Source organism: Cephus cinctus, unplaced genomic scaffold (assembly GCF_000341935.2).
Source record: "Cephus cinctus unplaced genomic scaffold, Ccin1 Ccin1_scaffold0246, whole genome shotgun sequence".
Classification (NCBI taxonomy): domain Eukaryota; kingdom Metazoa; phylum Arthropoda; class Insecta; order Hymenoptera; family Cephidae; genus Cephus; species Cephus cinctus.
This window is the reverse complement of record NW_014332961.1, coordinates 377,491-393,548: the sequence shown is the minus strand read 5'-3', so window position 1 is coordinate 393,548 and position 16,058 is coordinate 377,491. Positions and strand designations below refer to the sequence as shown.

At 38.3% G+C, this 16,058-nt stretch overlaps 3 protein-coding genes across 8 annotated transcripts in view; 2 read left to right on the top strand and 1 right to left on the bottom strand.

Annotated features, from left to right (window-relative positions):
* Positions 1-301: 301 nt before the first annotated feature.
* Positions 302-3,110, top strand: LOC107265912 (eukaryotic translation initiation factor 2 subunit 2). Of its 2 annotated transcripts, XM_015735834.2 has the most exons (7): positions 302-474; positions 888-1,145; positions 1,227-1,383; positions 1,459-1,491; positions 1,860-2,050; positions 2,144-2,428; positions 2,540-3,110. In XM_015735834.2, the coding sequence occupies exons 1-7, from the start codon at positions 457-459 to the stop codon at positions 2,582-2,584; spliced, it is 987 nt and encodes a 328-aa protein (XP_015591320.1). In that variant the 5' UTR covers positions 302-456; the 3' UTR covers positions 2,585-3,110. The 2 variants fall into 2 exon arrangements, with proteins under 2 accessions (XP_015591320.1, XP_015591321.1); XM_015735835.2 differs by lacking the exon at positions 1,459-1,491 and having other exon boundaries at positions 305-474.
* Positions 3,111-3,156: 46 nt separating this feature from the next.
* LOC107265911 (uncharacterized aarF domain-containing protein kinase 5) lies at positions 3,157-6,656 on the bottom strand. 5 transcript variants are annotated; one of them, XM_015735829.2, is made up of 10 exons: positions 5,604-6,176; positions 5,369-5,423; positions 5,006-5,310; positions 4,794-4,919; positions 4,548-4,706; positions 4,338-4,469; positions 4,100-4,265; positions 3,849-4,019; positions 3,430-3,772; positions 3,157-3,357 (listed from the first exon to the last, which is right to left on the bottom strand). In XM_015735829.2, exons 2-10 carry the CDS (start codon positions 5,403-5,405, stop codon positions 3,264-3,266), a joined length of 1,533 nt encoding a protein of 510 aa, XP_015591315.1. In that variant the 5' UTR covers positions 5,406-5,423; positions 5,604-6,176; the 3' UTR covers positions 3,157-3,263. The 5 variants fall into 5 exon arrangements, with proteins under 5 accessions (XP_015591315.1, XP_015591319.1, XP_015591317.1 ...); XM_015735833.2 differs by having other exon boundaries at positions 5,006-5,202; XM_015735831.2 differs by lacking the exons at positions 5,369-5,423; positions 5,604-6,176 and adding an exon at positions 6,572-6,656 and having other exon boundaries at positions 5,006-5,202.
* Positions 6,657-8,956: 2,300 nt separating this feature from the next.
* The window catches only part of LOC107265905 (tumor protein p53-inducible nuclear protein 2), a 16,496-nt gene continuing 9,394 nt past the window's right edge, over positions 8,957-16,058 (top strand). The window contains exon 1 of the mRNA XM_015735815.2: positions 8,957-9,337. The gene's annotated coding sequence lies outside the window, so the exon portion shown is untranslated. The remainder of the gene's footprint in view (positions 9,338-16,058) is intronic.

Genomic DNA, 16,058 nt, shown 5'->3' with positions numbered 1-16,058 from the left:
TACAGCCGGTTGCCTGTACTTGGCGGGAGACTCGACCGAGTCTCTTGATCTGTGGGTGGCAGCCAGTAGCTCTCCTTTTATAATGCTCCCATTACCTACGTTTTTTATACTCTCGTACTACGGCTGCTGATTAGAAAGAGACAGGGCTTGGCCGCCATCAGTCGCCATCTTTTTCTATCAACCGACCATTTTTCCTATGCTTGTGCGTACTCCATGCTACATGTGATGATAAGCTCCCTCCACTACTCAACTATACTCCTCCCACCGTGCCGCCCCACCATGTTGACATTTACCACGCGCTTATTGGACAATTGATCTCTGGCACCTGCATTTGTCACAGAGATTTTCTGACGCAAGCCATACCACTCAAATAATAAGCTCTAAATTATTCGGACAATCAAGAGCAGTGGAATAAATTTACACAGTCTATAGCAAAATTTAAGGAAAGCCAGCGAAATGACTGAAGAAGATTCGGTACGTGAATTTAGCAAATAGCGTGAATTTTTTCAAAGAAATAGTGTGGATTGATTCGTACGGACTTTGTGAATGTAGCAATGTGTATAGCGAACGTTCTTTTCTGTTTTTCATCCACCTACTGAATTCGGAGCTTACGAATATCGCGTCGTGTCATTTTAATTGATAATTTCTACTTAAACTTAAAGAAATGCCTTAATTTCTGAATTTTGCCCTAACCCTTAACTGATGTGAGAAAAAAATGTATATACTGCAGTAAGATAGAGATGGATCCTAAAGATCCACGACAACAGTTCAAAATGAATCCAACCTAAAATACTGCTACAACAAATGTGCTATATAAATTATAAGAAATACTTCCATCATTTCATATGAAATAGAACAACATGATAACGAGGTTCATTATACTGTAGATTTTTGACCCTACTTTGAAGAAGAAAAAGAAGAAGAAGAAGACTACCTTCGATCCAGATGCAGGATTTGGCGAAGGAGGTAGCGGCAGTGAAACTACTGAAGGAGCTGGAGATAAGGAAAATCAAGAACCAGACCAATTGGTAACTGAAGATGATGAAGTGCTTGATCTTGAAAATTTTGGTAAAAAGAAAAAGAAAAAGAAGAAGGCATTCAATCTTGATGAACTTGATGCTGCTCTGCCTGATGACAAGAAAGAGGTAATACAGATTTTTTAAATTTAATATATCATGATGATTTCTGTACCAATATAATGAACTTGACTTAATACTTTTTTTTAGAATATAGTGGAACCTGCATCTGAAGATGTGGTCATGGAAGATAACTTTGATTTGGATATGGACTTCTCCAAGACCAAAAAGAAGAAAAAGAAGAAGAAGGATCTGGATGAGTTGGTAGCTGAGGAAGAACGTAAAGAAACAGAGGATAAGGAAAATGGTAATAATAGATAACAATGTGGCTTTGACTGTCGTGTGTGTCTAGTTGTTTACTTTATGTTTTATCTGTTAACATGCTGCACTGAATTTGAGCGAAGTGCGGAATATGGTAAGAGTTACATTGCATATTGGGGGTAATTTGACATAAGCCACATTCATTATGATTGTTCTTGATGATTTGCTGGTTGGGATCTCATAAAAGGAGAAAGTACACTTTAATTGTCAGCACCCAATTTTTCTGGTTTCCGTTTTTATTAATATAATCGTGAAGACTTTCTTTAGAAGGAACTAGGAAAAAATTATTAAACAAAAAACAGAAGCTCCGTACTCAGATTCACAGAGATAGAATGCTGAAAAAATTCATACAATGCTGCGACTTCCAGAATGTAAACTTAATTGCTCCATAAACTATCCTACTTTCATTCCCCATCATTATGCTCTGTAATAACTAGTTTATACTTCACATTTGTTCTCTAGTGGAAGATACGAGCTTGTGGGTAGGATCGGATAGAGATTACACGTACGACGAATTGCTCGTTAGAGTATTCAATATCATGAGAGAAAAGAATCCCGACATGGTTGCCGGTAAGAAGCAGAAGTTCGTTATGCGGCCACCTCAAGTCGTCCGTATAGGAACGAAGAAGACGTCCTTTGCCAACTTTACTGAGGTATGGAAAACTGCTTAAAGCGTAATAAGCACTTAGGCGCCTTGCAATAGACCTCTATGAAGAAGAAGTAACTAAATTTGATATTCGTTACAGATTTGTAAAACGTTACATAGGCAACCGAAGCATTTATTAGATTTCTTATTGGCCGAATTGGGTACCAGTGGGTCCGTCGACGGTAACAGTCAGCTCATTATCAAAGGTCGTTTTCAACAAAAACAGATTGAGAACGTTCTCAGGAGATACATCAAGGAATACGTGACTTGTCATACATGCCGTTCACCCGATACCATCCTTCAAAAAGACACTAGACTCTTCTTTTTGCAATGTGAAACATGTGGTTCTCGGTGCTCCGTGGCTAGCATCAAATCTGGTTTCCAGGTAATTGAACTACTAGATCGAAAAAGAATGTTGAAATCGATCCTCTTAGTTGTACTTCTTCTTTTACGCACAAAGCCACAACCACCAATTTTGATTTTTTGCATTTTTCAGGCTGTCACTGGCAAACGTGCTGCCATTCGAGCAAAGACTGCCTAAGGGACTTTCTACGTTTTGCTATTTTAATATCCAAGCATTATTTGAAAGAATGGTATTGGATTCGTTAAAGTCTGATTATACTTGATTATTGGCGAAGAAAATAAAATGTAATAATAACAGGGTGCCAGTTCAGTGATCTGGAGTACCTGCACCGCGAATTAGGTGTAATGGTATTTTAACGGTATCTAATGAAATCATAATATCAAGGTATAGTTGAGTTCTCAAACAAACATGATATGCCTTGAGGATCCTTGGTTATTCGGAATTCCGAATTAGGTGTTACCGTAGAGATAAACGTGAGAACAAATAAAAACTCAGTGCGATAAAACGAAATAGCGACTACTCAGGATGGTTGCGAATAGTCACAATAGGAAAGTTATTCTTGTATCTTCTTATACATGCATTGCAAAAAAACTACAAACCAGTTGCAATACAACATAGGATATTTAATTCTTGAAATAATCGAGTCATTTCCTAGATACTTTAGACGTCTGTATTTACTAGATAATAAATTCATCTCAACATACACTTTTGTTTTAATTCCACCAATAAAAATATATACACTTTATACATAATTATTAACATTGCTTAAAGATTTTTATTTACTAATTACTCTTACAAACTTTAAAACTACACTATTTTATAAAAATGGTATTAAGCATAATAGGGGGTTGTGATTTTAAAACTGATTCATCACTATATCGACTTTGAATCCCAAAAGTTTTAAAAAACGGAGATAGCATCCAAACAGCCAAAGGCTGAAGCTTTGGGACCTGCAATACAGACATCATACAAATAAGAAGACATTTACAAATGATAGAAGTATCATTCACACGTTTGCCTACCACAATTGGATTTCGAATCGCACCCTACTGACTTTGCCAATCAGTCTTTTCCAAAGCGTATGTTGAGCTAATTTATGTTTTCCAAGTACTGCCATTCTGGCCATTAACCTGTACCGATCTATCGGATCGCCATGTTCTCTGGCAATGGCCCTGACTGTGTTAAGATTTCTGATAACTAGCAATATGCTCTTGGGCATAGCTCTCAGAGTAACCATTACTTTGTCAAAACGTTCTTGGGCTTGTTTCTTCATGTATTCATCAGCTGATAAACCTGGAGGTATTGTTGTGAGTCCAAAAACTGACATTGGTGTTTGAGTTAACATTTCTCCAAATAGTATATAATCTGCAATCAGTTGTAATGGTTCAATCAAACGAAAATTATCTTTCTATCAATTGATATTCTCGTTCTGCGACCTTACCATCTACGTTCAACTGACGTGCATAATACTTAAGACGTTTATTATCTCTTAAAACGATAGATTCCCAATAATTGCACAGAGTGTGCCTTGTGTGCTCAGGTACTTCCTCATATAATCCATGATCTAATAATACTATTTGTGCAGTATTATCTGTGACTTTTCTAACAAGTACTATACATAGAACAAAAAATACATAATCAGTTGAATGGGAAGTATTCATAAGTATTAAAGCCATGTGCTGAATTTCTCACTGTTGCCAGGATGTGGGTCTGCGTGAACAAAACCTGAGTGGAATATTTGTTGAGCCATTATAGTAAATAATTTTTTATCCACTTCAGCCAAACTTAATTGTTGTCTTTTCAATTCCTTTACATTGTTTATTTTAATGCCATCTATCCATTCTGTAGTGAGAACTCTCTGAAAAAAAATAAAATGTTAAATTTACAAGAGTTTTCCAACTTGCCATGATTTGGATAGCATATGGTTTACCTTGCTTGTGCAATCCCAGTGGACTTTGGGAACATAGGCATAACTGTAAGACTGCAAATCTCTAGCGCATTTTTCAGAATTTCTACCCTCATTCTCAAAATCCAATTCCTGTACCAGAGTATCTCTCATCTCCTATAAAATAAGGTTTGATCCTTCTAAGCAACTAATGCTTATTAAATATAATCGTAATAATCCATTCATTATATTTACATCCAAAACCCAATGAAAGTTGAATTTTGGGTGCATAATAGAAATGATTTTCAATAGGAAATCCACTGTTTTTATGTCTGCAGAAAATCTGTCCTGAAGATCAATGTATTGCACTTTAATAGCCACATTTTCTCCATTAGTAGTGACAGCCTTGAATACCTATATTTTGTTTGACAAAAATTCATAAGTATTTGTAATTCTTGCTACTTTCAATAACTGATTGCTCTTTCAAAAGTCTGAACATACTTGGGCTATACTAGCTGCTGCTACTGGTTCAGGTTCAATTTTAAGGAAGACTTGTTCAGGTTTACTACCAAAGTCTTGAAGAAAAATTTTTTCAAGTTCATCAGCTCCATGTTTTAGGCATTTATCCTTGAGACAGCAAACTTTTCATTATCTGCCAAATGGCAAAGTTAGCTTATAGAATGCAAGAGTTTTATGATCTAGAACATAAATACCTGTAGTATCGTCAGAGTATCAATATACTCCTTAGGCAAAATATGATTCATAGCAGCTAAGCCCTGTCCCAGTTTTATGTATAATCCACCATTTGCTAGGCATCCATCCACAATCCTTTCGGCTGCTCTTTGATGTATAGTGGGGTACTCGTGTCCAAAAATTGGAGCAATCAAATAATCCATAGAGATAGTTAAACCTATTTTAAAAGATCTTACAAATCGAATAGAACTTCCAGTAATCGATGAGAGACATTTTTTTTCTTCGGGAGGAGCAAGTACATAACTACCATAAAAAACACCAATACCTGGAAGGAATACCTAATTAATTCTAATCTAAAAGTATAATGATTTAAATCCACTAACCTCCACCAACGATTTTTAGTGTTCTGGTAAGTGACATGGTCTTCTTGATAGTGCGCTATATCGTGTCAAATGAAAATCTGATTATTCAGATCGGTAAAATATGTGATATGTAAAATCATCACGTGTAACATGGGCTAAAACCTTTTGCCATTTTTTTTGCTTTTGGTTTTAGTCTCAATCGTAAGGTTATCGCCAGAATCAAGATTAAACAATTCGTTCAAAAATTCCTCTCAACCTTGGTCTTGTATACAGGTCTGGGCACTTAGCGAAAAACGCGTAACGATAAGGTGGCCACTGCCGCAATAGAATGTTGAAAGAGCCTAGCACTAGAGTCCCTCTAGTAAGGGGTCATCTACAATGAGACGTAAGAGTAAGACGGATGACGGAAGTCGTTGTCGGAAGACGGAACGTGCGTTCCACAATGAAGTCATTTGACGGAAGCGTTTGACGGATGTCGTAGTCGGCTGTCGTAAGAGAGATGACCAACTCCCGTCTCTTCTGTCTTCCGACAACGTTAACGTGCACGCCGGTGGCAACACCGTCCTCTGCCACAAAACATTCTGTACTCTGATTGGCTGCGGAATCGAAGTGTCACGCGTTACGGTAACGACATTGTGGATTCATGTCGGAACGAAGTCGGAACGCTACCCCGTCTCCGACAGCACGACAACGACAACGACTAACGCTTCCGCCTAGTGCTTACGACAACGTCTCATTGTAGATAGCCCTTTACGACAGCCGACTACGACATCCGTCGAACGCTTCCGTCAAACGACTTCATTGTGGAACGCACGTTCCGTCTTCCGACAACGACTTCCGTCATCCGTCTTACGGTTACGTCTCATTGTAGATAGCCCTTTACGACAGCCGACTACGACATCCGTCGAACGCTTCCGTCAAACGACTTCATTGTGGAACGCACGTTCCGTCTTCCGACAACGACTTCCGTCATCCGTCTTACGGTTACGTCTCATTGTAGATAGCCCTTTACGACAGCCGACTACGACATCCGTCGAACGCTTCCGTCAAACGACTTCATTGTGGAACGCACGTTCCGTCTTCCGACAACGACTTCCGTCATCCGTCTTACGGTTACGTCTCATTGTAGATAGCCCTTTACGATAATTTTCGCCACTACGGATTACGTCTTACGGAGAAAAGTGGAGGGGACAGTACTAGATTCTGATTGGTTGGTTTCCTTACGTTTACGTCTTACGTCGTTACGTTTTTTGTGTGTGAAGGGCTTAGGAGTCCGTCCAACGGTGGGCCTCATACTGATTGGCTACGCCATTTTGAGGGCTCTTTCCGGAATAGGATGTGTTGTATGAATACGTATATGGGAGAGATTCGCATTGTGTAGTGTGGGCAGTGTTAATCCCTGTACGGCGGGTTGCCTGTACTTGGCGCGAGACTCGACCGAGTCTCGCGCAATATCATGGCAGCTCCAAACGAGCTCTAAACATGGCGTCCCTTCCGGGTATTGGCCGGACTCTTACTAGAGGGACTCTACCTAGCACCTGTTAGCTGTGCTATGTTAGCCTCACGATCTTGTATACAAGATCGTGTGTTAGCCTATGTGTAACGCTCCGAGCGCCTAATTCCGCGGGATACTTGAAAATCCCACTCGATGTTCCTTGCTGCTGGGTTCCGTTGATAAAGAGTGGAAACTCACCTTGCGAATTTGGAAGGATATTTACGAAATAAAAGTGAATATTAAGATATAAACGTATATATGTATATATCATCTGCGGTCTGCTCTGATCGAAGGTCGATACACAAGTCTTTATTTCAAACTCAAAACTGCTGGGACTCACCCCCGGAGTCTTTACAAAGATTCTCCTACCAACATAGTTTTAGCCAATCAAGTGCGAGTTCAGAAGGAACAAGGGAAGAAGACTGGGTGCTTATACTAGCCGTTTCTGACGGTCGATTCTTTGAAGAAAGGGCCAACCGTCTCCATTTCAATCATTGGCACTTGACTTGCTGGCATTAAACACTCTTAACGTAAATAAAAAGGTTTAAATAAACATAACTAGGCTAGACGTCTTTTAAATAACAGAGGGAATACAGTTCTGGTATTCATAACTAAAAGAACGTCTATTATAAGGTTTATAATATAACTTCTTAAATAATTACAACGTCACCACTTGCATCTATCGATTCTCTCAGAGTTATCCTTTTATAACTGAATCTCTTAATAATAATGTCTTCGATTAAACATATCCTATTTGTCGTTTGAATAATCGCGGGTTTTGATATCGCTAAAACGTATACCCACTATAACCGGATTCCTGAACTATATCGAACGTTGTCGCATACGTCACATATGATGTCAGCAGGTCAGCAGGCTTCTTCGACACTAGTGTTTGCAGGCAAAACCGGCCAACGGTTACAAGCACAGTCTTATATTCAGGTCTAGGCACTTAGGTGAAAAACGCGTGACGATAAGGTGGCCACAACCGTAAGAGGCGTTAGTGTTGAAAGAGCCTATCACGTGCTAGCACTACGCGTGCGCAGATACCTCTTTCTTGAATACGTAACCTGCAGCTTTGTTCGTGGTAATGTGTAATATACCACGATTACAATTGAAAAAAAACAACAATGACCAGAAAGTGCATCGTGCCTGCTTGAATCACAATGATAGGAATTTGCATTTGAAAATCTCACAGAAGTTACAAATAAAATCAGTAAAAAAGTTACGACACAAGCAAAAATTGACTGTTTTAATTTTCTTGACTTTTAGGTGAATTGGTCCATTTAACTTTAGTTTTTTAAATCATCAATTCTTTATTTGTCCAACTTATCAAAATTTTATTTTATTAGTATCACATCTTTTTTTTTGTGATTAATAACGTTCCTTTTGAATCGGAGATAAGAGGTTGCAGTGAATTTACTGATGCGCATGCACTGTGTCAGCAGGCTTCTTGGACACTAGCGCTTACGGGCAAAACCGGCCGCATTAGGGTTACAAGCTACAACGGAGTGAGGATAGGGAAGTGCCCAGACCTGTATACAAGATCGTGCTAGAGACATATCCATGGAAAACCGAGTTCATTTTATCGCTACTTGAGATGCTGAAGAAACAAATTGTTTACAAGTAAATGGATATGTATGGATCAATTCTGAATGGAAATTGGTTATAGTTTCACTGTAGCCTCAGTTTGAATTTAAAGAACAGACTTAGATGTAGCTCGGAAACGAAGAATCCAGTTATTAATGGATGCAATAAGTAGTAAATGTAAATATATAAAAACATACAAATAAAAATTGCCTGTAAGAAGAATCTGTAATTTCTTAAGGTGGTGAGTAATGGATTATAACTTGGGTGAGTACTACTGGAGTGATAAAAAATGTCCTGTAAGTGCATAATGCACGATACCACACTAAAGGAAAACAAAAGAAAGGTAAAGGCCTGGTTACCATGCGAACAAAATAGGAGTAGAAAGGAGTAGTTAGACCACGGCCCGGTAAGCAATGGAAAGAGTGAGAAAGTAGCATGAGTCTTGCGGGGGATTGGTGGAGGGAAGAACCATGAGGAGTAGGAAAGTGGCGCAGGGCAACAGAGCTGACTCAGTGTGATTCAGTCAGCTGTTTGCTAGCAGTGCGAGGGGTTGTCTGGCACAACGCAACGCGTCACTAATAATCAACAGAAATCGATCGACTTTAATCGACAATAGAACAATTATTGCCTTTGAGAGATTCATCGCGTTAGTGACTGTTGTTTGCTGTTTGCCGTGCATGTAGGAACCCCTTCATTTAAATCTTCGGTCCACCTGAGTCGACCTGAACTGACCCGGACGAGACAACTGTAGTTATACGTCTACGTCAAGTTCTACGTTATCACTGGTGCAGTTCCCTTAGCTTTCAGCAAGCAATCAGCTGACTCCATAGTTGGCCTCCTCGACTGCGTCCTGAATCTAAACAACACTGATAATCATTAATTGGAGCATCAGAACACCGTTGTCTCAGGTGAGCCGCTCTCTTAACATCAATTGGTCATAATGATATAATGCACAAAGATAAGCTGTCCTCGAAACTGGAATCCTTTGTGCTCGGCCGATGACTTCACTTGCCTATGGAACGCTCTATCTTACCTTGGCCTGCTTGCGTCTTTTACAAACTCCCCTCCACCCTCTGCAGAGCTACGTCTATGCCTACTATGGGATCTATATGTATGCTCGTACATACATATATATGTCTTATGCAGTCATAAGACTCTGTAATTTTATATACTTTGCTTCACCTCATTTTAAATTAATTTAATGATTAGTAGTTCTCCCACCAATTCACATCTTTTTATGTGAAGAAAAAAGTGTGACAGATATGTTGCTACTCAATGCTGCCTCCTCTTGTGTAGAATACTTCCTTTGTGTCTCGTCTATTTAATTGGCCGGAGTGACCAATAAAAATGCAAGGGGACTCGAGAAAGTTAAATATAAGATCGACCATGCAATGCGGAGCAGACAATTAGTCTTTAAACGGCTTCCATTGTGCGATACCTTCCAAGTCTTCAATTATTCTATACATTTCCAGCTAATATTTTTCCTCATTAGTTTCCGCTTTTTTTAACTTAGTATTTGCCGCCTGTTACAGCAGTCATAGGTTTTTTTCTACAAAACAACACCTAAATATTGCGCAGCGTGTTCCTCCGATAATAGGCGATATTTCCTGATATCTTTCTCTTTATTCTTGGTATATCTCGAGAGCGAAGCCAACAGAAGCCAAGAGTTAAAACGAGGAACACAAGGAACGAGAAACTCCTACCTACTGGACGTATGTACAATAACCGCTGACGCAAGCGCTCAGCTGTGAAGTCAGTGCTGTGCCGTAGGTTCCTAGAAACTTGAGTTCCTGTATTAGATTTTTACCTTACTTTATTCCGGAGGCAAGTAAAAGCGTCATTATATAGATTTTAAAGTGAGCCGAATCTTTTTTAATTTCTTCAGAGCTTCTGAAATAGTTTTTCTAATATCAACATGCCGATAGTTTGACTTGATAACCTCTTGCATCATTTATTTGCTGAGCTAGAAATTATCTCTTTTTGGAATAATGCCAAGAGCAAGATGCTATTATATAGTAGTGATGGTGAAAGAGTCTGCTGATTGAAGCATCGTCGTGAAGTCACACGTATCTCTAAAGCGTTGTCGGGCAGGAACTGACAGGAACGTACCAAAAGCACCTAGACCTTGAGAGCGAGTCAAGGCTAACAACGATATACAACGTTGTAATCGATACTATCCAGTCCACAGAGAGTTTCCAGATTTTAAAATTCAAGAAGCTCACTGTAGGTCAAGCAATACACTAAGCATTCTAGTCTTTTTTTACAGGAGAGACACTTTTAGGTATAAAAACGTATCGTTGGGTGAAGGCTTATAATATTTCCTCCTTGGATTCTATGAGAATATCTTCAAAAATTAACAGTGACAGTGGTCTGTTCTTTAAAAATAGTGAATTGAACATTGAAATCCATTCTCAGACCTCTTGGGTTGAAACGAGACAGGCAAACCTGATCAGGTACAAGCAAGTAAAAGCTACGAGATACTCGCGTTCATGTTCCATATGCAATTTCCTTTGTTGAATTTAAAAGAAACTCTATCAGAAACCTATAGTTACATCATTAATAATGATTGTAGGAGTACTAAGTTAATCTTCAAAATATAATAATTGTTCTAAACAATTTTAACACATTTTAAATCCCACTCGAATACTTCACTTCTGAAAGGAACCTCGAGCTCCGACAGGTTTGAGAGTGGCACCGTTTGAATGCGTTATCCCAATAGATGTGTTGGGAATCTCGAGAGTAAACGATCCTTTTCTGCAGGAGGTATAACAACTCCAGAGGATATTTACTCTCTTAGACACTCATAAGATTTGGAAGACAAGTTTTTGTCTGAAAAGAAAATATCCAACGTTGGTAGAATAATCAAGTGCTGCAGAAAATAATTGGGAAGCCAAGGAAGGGGCCAGTAACCAAGTAAATTTTTCTTCCTTCGATTTTGGTGGGGATTACATCAGTATAAATTGTGGTGAGACATCTTTCTGTAGACCTGCATATATGCACCCTGCGACCATGCACGTGTGGTTCGTAACGCCATGACACATAGGTAAAGCCGGGGATCAGGTTCAAGATGCACCCTTGCAGAGACTCGCCTGAGTGGCTGCCAAATAAGCCTTAGGGGATAAGATGCAGCGAACAAGTGACTCTATTTTCTGTAGCTCAGAGACGACAAGTCTCATCCTATTTCTGGTTTTTAAAATGATTGCCTATTCCTTAAAGTGTTTATATTTAAAGAACTAATTTTTACGTTGCTCAATAAAAAACTAATTATGTCGGATTCTCCTGGAAAGTGTATGGAAATTTTCTTGAAATTAAATAAAGAACCACGTTCAAAATTATTTTATTTTTGTGTTAACCGTAGAGTGTTCTTTTTTGTATTTTTCTTATGTAATATCATAATCCAAGCCAAATATACGAGTGGGGCTTTGCTACTTTCTGAAAATACGACGGACACAAACGTAGTCTCGTGATTGCGTAAATGAGAGAACCTGTGAGCCTGGCCAAAACTGCATCAGTCTTTTAGTTGGGAAAATTTTTTGACTTTCTAAAAACATATTGCATTCTCCGAAGTAAGGATGGAAATATTAAAGGTATCTTATAAAATGTTCTCAGAGCATGAGCGATAAACTGAGACGGTGATAGAGACGTAAAAAAATAGTCTGGAAAATCAAGAGAGTTTCGATGGTGCACGTTGAGATTTTACCTACCATTTACTTCCTTTGCTTGCGTGTAGAGAGGTGGTGTTTCCAGTACCGGGATCGATGCCCGTTCTCTTCCATCCTGCTGCTTCTGATCTCATCCCATCCACATCATTTCCACAGGTACCTCTTGGGCCTGTGCTCCTGTCGCTGTGCAAGGGCAAACAGGAAGTCGATATTGCTCATCCAAATCCGATGTCAAGAATAAGTGACCAAAATTCAAAATAATCATAGATAAACAAGAGGGAATTGTCGATTTCTTAAAAAGATATTGATTTGTATCATATGTGAATGAAAATATGTCCTAAACATCTTCAATCTCGCTTGATTTTTTTTCGTACAATTCCCAAAAGATGCGTTTATTATGGGAGTCCAATTATCATCATGTACCTGAACTAGGTCCGAAAATAACAGGGGATTTGTATTAAGCATATGTATATCGTAGAATAACAGAAAATGTGAGGTTACTTCCAGCGATTTGAAAATAGAAAATAAGAAGAAGCATTCACATTTTATTCGTCAATAATTTTGCAGTTTATTTCCTTTTTAAAACTCTTTTTTTTTTATTAGAAGTACGTTTTAAACTTAAACGGACTTCCATCCAATGAAACGGCGGCAAGCCGTCTTGGTTTATCGCCTCTTTATAATGGCAGAAAAACTTAATCAAGTTCAATGATAACGGTTATCGTAAGTACCATTATTGCTCTATATCATTTTCTGTTCTTGACTTCTTCTTCCAGCACGTAAAACGATATGTTTCTCTAATTCGCATTCTGTCGATCCGTTAAAATGTTTCGTTCACTCATTCCGATTAATCCGCTTGATTGCCATTACTTACTATATTGGGATTACCTGACTGTGTATGTATGAGTATGTATAAGTGCAACTGGTTCCGCAGAAATCGCTATGCACTGTATAATGTGAACTGTACTTACAATATTATTTAATCACTTACTTGGAAGTCTCAATGAGATTTACTGGAAGGGATCACGTTATGAAAGGATAATGCAGTGCGCTCATTTAACCTTCTCCAAATTGGTTTATTTGTTACTGTTTAGTTTCATCAGGAGTATATTTTTTTAGTGGATTCGGGTCCTATTCTATAATGACAGAATAATTATGGAAATCCACTTCTACGCGAGTTTACGTTTTTTTGCAATGCGTAATAGAGAGCGAGAAAGACAAAAAATATCAACATACATATAGGATACAATGCAAACATCACGTAGCGCAGCGACACGTCAAACAAGTGGATTTCTACCTTTATGTTATTGCATCAGGATATATTTATAATGATTATTCAGGATTAACGCGTATCTGGAAATTAGCAGGTTAACTTGACTCATATATGGTTAAAACGTTTTTAAGTGGCGTGCTTATCCTGAGTAACGCTGTATATCACGTGCGTATTTTACTCACAAATAATATCACAAATTTTCTGCTTCTTTGTAATGTCAAGTTTTATTCCTCATAAATAGGTGTATAAAATTATGGCCGATATTATTGGTAATTTAATTTATTGATTTATAAATGTAACGGTTGATTAGATTTATAATTATTTTGCACTATATTCCGAAAATAACCATGGTTACGGTTATTAGTTTTCGATTAATTGTATTAACTGATTTTTATGATGAGCCGAAATTAGTGATTACAGTTGATTGAAAATAAGTAGCTTTAACCATTGTTAAGTTATGGAATATAAGCTTAATATTTAAAAATCTTGATGTCTGCAAAACTGTAAGCGTTAACTGATTCACATCATTGTTCAGTATAAAAGTTTCAAGGGTCTTCTAAGAGATGGCGCAGTATGTCCCACTGTTGCCAGGCTTACCAGTGTTGCCTCCTTTAGTTGAAAACCCAGGAAATATCACTGTATCTATTCCTCTGCAATACAGCAAGTTATAATGTCGTGTGTATTATTTCTCTTTCCTCACATATAATCTTGTTCTTTTAAATGTAATCGTTGCATCGGCGAAGGTTCTACAGCCAAAAGACGAGCCAAATATTCTGAGGTTCGTTGGCAAGACGCAGATTTAGTCGGTACGGCACAATAGGATTAATCGTTATGTATTTTCTAGTACCTGTATATATTTATCCACTATGAGTGCAAGGGAAACAGCCATTATAATATTTATATGCACAAGAAAGAAAACAGATTTACTCATTACCTATAAGAAAAAATAAAGGGAGGTGGATCCAATTTTTTGAAACACGCAAAAACCTCAAAACAAATCCAGTTTACGCAACGTCTTAGAGAAAAAATATAATTTATGTTGCGTCACGAGAACACCTCGTGATACGGAAAAGTATTTTGGGAGAACTTCAAAATTCTTTTATTTTTGAATTTATCATGAATTTCATCATTATTGACGCTTTGATGGCTACAAATCTAAGACCATGGAATTGTGAAGCCTTTAGGTTAACTAATCAATAAGTACAAAAGGCTTGATGATACCTGAATTATAATAAGTGTGCAAATAACTATGAGTTAAGAGAGATAAAAACGATAACAAAGGTAAGATAGAAGGCGAGCGGTGCCAAAATACGCACGGTCGATGACGCTCATCCTCGCCGTTCAAGAATTCGTATCTCTCGTTTTCGCGATGGAAGTAAAAATATCACGAGTAATTTGCTTCCCTGGGCGAGTTCGCAAAGAGCGTTGTGGTGTACGACGAACTAGAGACGAAAGATAGGAAAGTAAATATAGTGAAGAAGAAGATCGTAGAAAGTGGTCGCAACGCGCTGTTATTTACATACAAGAAGACGCAGCAACGCACGACGCACCATGTGTTTTATCTGGTTCGACAAATATACTCATCATCGCTCTCTATGTCACTTTCTCCTGATTGGCCCTACTCTATTACGCATTACGCCACGTTTTTTCTATTGTCGATTCTATAAAATTAAGCAAACATTTCATTGACAATTCCGAGCCGCGCCAAACATTATGGGTCGTCGATAACAAAGTTTGACGTATTTTGATGTCGTAATCGCCTATTATAATCGAAAAGCACAGAGCTACACTTACAAAATATACCAAAACATAAGCAGTCAGTGAGATGTGGTGTAAACAGTGAAGCAGTCCAGCAGACTACAGTCGCAGTCATTTAGTTAACTCTAAAGTCGTGCAAATTGTAAAAAGTTTATAAGTACGTGTTAGAAGTGCCAGAAGACAAGGCCGATACTGCCAAATCGGTTAGCGTGGAAAGTTACGTTCTGCGTTTCCAATTTCGCAATACGATAGTTAAGCAACTAAAGCCCAAAGAGACAGGAAGGCAGCCTTGTCCACTCGTTTCATGACATAAGGAAGATCGGCCAAAATCATAAGATTGATCAGATTGTGCTGTTAATGTGTTTTGTGTGTACTTCAATATATCTTTACAAAAGTAAGACATGCACTCCTTTATCGTGCAATGCGATATCGGTTTACGTAACTTGAGGTAAACAGTCGATAGTACACAGTCTCATTAAGTAATCAATGAATACGAGTCCTCAAGACTTTGGCAGGATTAATTATGGTATTTCAAGAGGCGTGGGGTATAGAACTTAAGAAGAGGTGGCGTACGACTAGAATCGAGCATATTATCGTCATCGACCGATTTAACGCGAGTCGATTCTGAAAACAGTCACCTACGCACGGCGGTCATGCGTAGAATTGCAAACTGTCTGGGATAAATTCGTCAGAGGATCAATCAGTGACTAGAAACGTACATAAATTGATACAGCGACTTTTTTTACTCTCATCAATTTTCATAGATTCAAGTTTTCACTCTTAATAATTTATCCTTGCTACTATTAATAGCCTATTGTTAGATACACAGACGATTGACGCGAACAAAGGAACTATAGGTTATTACTACGCGTCGCGGCATCACAGTGATTATGCAATTGCACAAGTTTTCATGAACATCTTTTGGTAGGGGGGGGGGGG